Source organism: Xyrauchen texanus, chromosome 18, assembly GCF_025860055.1.
Source record: "Xyrauchen texanus isolate HMW12.3.18 chromosome 18, RBS_HiC_50CHRs, whole genome shotgun sequence".
Classification (NCBI taxonomy): domain Eukaryota; kingdom Metazoa; phylum Chordata; class Actinopteri; order Cypriniformes; family Catostomidae; genus Xyrauchen; species Xyrauchen texanus.
In genome coordinates this window covers 21,458,334-21,462,338 of record NC_068293.1, presented here as the reverse complement: position 1 = coordinate 21,462,338, position 4,005 = coordinate 21,458,334, and the positions used below count along the sequence as shown (strand labels likewise).

The 4,005-nt window shown below is 35.5% G+C and overlaps 1 protein-coding gene across 1 annotated transcript; it reads right to left on the bottom strand.

Annotated features, from left to right (window-relative positions):
- Nucleotides 1–2,735: 2,735 nt before the first annotated feature.
- On the bottom strand, nt 2,736–3,800 carry LOC127658749 (uncharacterized). Its single transcript, XM_052148225.1, has one exon. It carries the CDS (start codon nt 3,798–3,800, stop codon nt 2,877–2,879), a length of 924 nt encoding a protein of 307 aa, XP_052004185.1. The 3' UTR covers nt 2,736–2,876.
- Nucleotides 3,801–4,005: the final 205 nt, after the last annotated feature.

The following is a 4,005-nucleotide window of genomic DNA, read 5'->3' as shown; positions in this document are numbered from 1 at the left end:
AAACACATGAGAAACATTCAACGATCGACAAGGAGTGGAGAAACAGCAGGGTTTAAATACACAGGAGACATGATTATAACAAACGACAATCAGGTGAGAACAATGACACAGGGCTGGCAGTGATTAGGGCCAGGAATTGTGGGACGTGTAGTTTTAGACAAAAACTGGTGAAACACAGGGCAGACAACAAGGGAATTGTGACACTAAGGGTAAGGCAAATAATTAGGAAAAAGGAAAGAAATTGTCCTTTATGCTAGTATTAAATAAAAGAGGTTTCATAAGATGAAGACAACTTCATTAACCTTCCCTACATAATTAGTTAAAATATTGAGAGAAATGTTGATCACGCCAGCACATTAAAGTGCTTAAAGATCTTCAAAGGTATATTGTCTTTACTGATGCAAAAGATTGGACCAGTTAATTTAATGATAACTTCTTTAATAGAGGAAAATATAAGAAAAAGAAAAGAATTGCGATTAAAATAAGAAAATACATTAAAAATGCATTTAGTGTTTAAATTGCAAAATTAAATTATGAATGTTAGGAAATGGGAAATGATTCATGAAAAACTGAATAAAATTTGCTCAGCCACAATTACAAATGTCCTTCGAAGAGTTTCAAATCAAAATTATAATTAGATTTCTATCTGAAAGACTCAAGATTATTGGAATTAATACAAAATAAAAGATACTTATATAATTTAGCATAAGCCTTGTCCTACGGTTCAGCGCTGATGCTTGCTTGAAACATCAGATCCCCAATGACGGCAGGGGAGTAGAGTTTATCCCTGCCCAGGACAGAACCTAAACTGGTGGAGATGGGGTGGGGGGTGAAAACACGGAAGTGTGAAAACAATGAGAGGCAACTGGCAGGTTTATAAAGTGGATAGAATTAATCCCGAGATCTTATGTATGCTTATGCTTCCACTTACTTTTCTATCAGAAATACTTGAGATTATTAGAATTAATATGAACGAAAAGGTTCTTGTATCATTTGGCGTAAACCCCATCCTATGGTTCAGTGCACCAATGCTTGCTTGAACCGTTACATCATACCAGCGCTGACGGCAGGGGAGCGGAGCTTACCCCAAAAGGAATAAGAGCCTAAATGAACTTATGCTTTGATAAGGGTGAGCTAGGCTTTTGCAGTACTTCAAATCAGATAATCTAAGAATTTATTTACATTAATTGATTTTATTTACACCACTGTATGACACATCTCTAAAGTAGAGTACTGATGTTCACTAAGTTCATGTTTATGTTTCATGTTTAAACTGCCTTAGATTCCTGAGATACATAAAGTTGTTAGTTTAGTGTTAAAACCTTACAACTTTTTTTAATACAAGACTAAATTACACAATGTTGCACAGTGAGCTATATATAATGACCCCCAACCATTTAAACACACACACACTATATGTGAGTTGTTATCTCAGTTGATAAATGATTGTTCTAAACCAACTCTATAGATAAAACATGAAAAACTATGGTGTTAACAAAATGGCAAAAAGGTTTGACATCTTCACTGTTTTAAGATGGTAAGTAAAAACATACAGATTGTCCTCTTAATGTGGAAAATTAAACATTTTGTAACAGCTGAAATCAAGCAGGTCAGTTAACATGCTAGATAAAAATTGTGCTGTATCTTCACACACATACAGTGTAATGGAGCATTAGAACTCCTTATATGAAGTTTTACATTTTATATATTTGTATGATTTAAGCATGAACTCTCTCAATTAAAATGTTTTTTGACTGAACAGTGTATTTTTATAAAATCTCACTGGCAGTGATACATCACATGCTGTTCAGCAAAACATGTGCTATACTGTATGTATACACATCAGTTAATGAGGCATAAAGCAGGTTTAGTGAATGCAAATATACAGGACGTCTTTCTTTGGAGGGACAGGATGAATGTATTTGACTGCACATTACCATCAAACCTACTGGCTTTCTTAAATTGAAAGGCTCCTATGAACGGGATATGCTACACTGGTAATGGACCATTAAAGAGATTTTGCCCATGCAAATATAGGGGCTACAGGTCTTTTGGCAATCCTCATCACCACCATCATGCCAAAAAAATAAATACAAATAAAATAAAGTGCAACAGAATTAACCAAAGTTGTCATGTACAGTAAATAAATAAATTAAGGTTTTAAAGGATAGTTCACCTCAAAATACAAATTCTGTCATTACGTACTCACCCTCATATTGTTGAAACTAGTATGACTTTCTTTTGTCAGTGGAACACAAAAGGAGATATAAGGCAGAATGACAGCCTTAGTCACCATTCACTTTTACTGCAGCCCCCTGCACAATAAAAGTGAATTGTTACTAAGGCTGCCATTGTGCTTAACATTTCCCTTTGCTTTTCCATTGGAGAAAGAAAGTAATACAGGTTTGGAACAACATGAGGGTAAATTACAGAACTTTATTTTCTGTGTGAGCTGTCCTTTTAAGGAATACAGGTTAAGAAGATTTGCACTCTGCTAATAAATGATGCACAAGCTAAATGTTTTACAAATACACCCAATAATCATTCTTTCTTCCTCTATACCCAAACTCTTATATTCATTATAATGACCTATGAAATCTATCATTATTTACAATTTTCACACTTTTCCCTATAATTGTTTTTCTAAAAATCTTTATAATTTCTTATAATTTCATTTTACTAGCATACTGTAAGAAGCATTAGTAATAGTAATAGTTATATTGCTTTGTCAAGGAAGTCTTTGCTCAGAGCATAAATGTTCCAAATCTATATTTGTTTATATTGAAGATAGTGAAAAAACATAGGATAAATTACAAGAATTCTAAAAAGAGACATTTATCTTATGTTGACTCACAGTCATAGTCCTCAGATTTCACTCAAGTGTCTACTTTACTTTTTTTAAACAGACTGGCAATTCCTTTCCGAAACACAGACTGAGAGAATCCAAAACATAGTTCATTTCCCAAGCCGGAGACAGAGGTGAATGCCATTGTGATGTATCTGCTGGGATCAACACTTTCAAAAAGGTTTGAGATGTAGAGCAGAGCAACTGCTACAGTCCATATGGTGCTGGGCAGGAATAGGGCAGCCTGTACCATGCCTGTTACTGTGACCCTCATTTGGCTCTTCCGTTGGGGTTGGGAGAATGATTCACAGCTCTGTCCCATTGCTTTCATATGTCCACGAAGATAAGCAAAAGTTTTGCCCCAAGAGATTGATAATGTGACCATTGGACAGGTGCAATATAACAAATACAAAGCATTGGACACCAGAAATAAAAACTGTTCTTTTTCCTTGACTTTTGCTGGTGTTGTTGCGTTTAGTTTATATATGGTTGAATTGATCATGGGAGTCTCAGTCAACAAAAATGTGATTGCTCCCATAGTCACAGAAAATAGCAGTATTACTTGATTCAGAGTGAAGCCGGCATACAGTACAACTCTGATATTTCTTTTAATCCAGACTAAGATGGTGAGATGCTGTGGAACAATTGACATGTAGTAGAAAATGCTGATCCAAGCGTTGCATGAGAAGTTGCCACAAAAGGTAGCATAAACCAAAGCTCTTGTTATGGTTTGAAGCCAAAAAGGTGGCGGAACATAAGCAATAATAATGGTCACCGCAATGACAATTTGTTGAAATGTTGAATTCCATAACAAAACAATAAACAAGAGACGCAGTGGGTAACGAAGTGTCACTCCAGTGACTGGTCGCATGAGGCAAAAAAAGAAGAGGATGTTGCAAATAATGGCTGTGATGCAAGCGGGAGTGCAGATTACAGCATAAAGCCATGGCTCCATTTTAGTAATTGCTTCTAATCAGTTGTGTTTACTGGGTGTCAACGAAGTCCTTCATATGTCTTGCCCTTCCGGACACAGTCTGGCTTATATTATGACAACACAAATAAGTTATATAAGGCCAAAGTAAAATATATTGGTAAATTAAATGTGCCTTGACGGCCAAGCAAATTCTCACCTGGATTAAGAGAGAATGATTCACAACCAA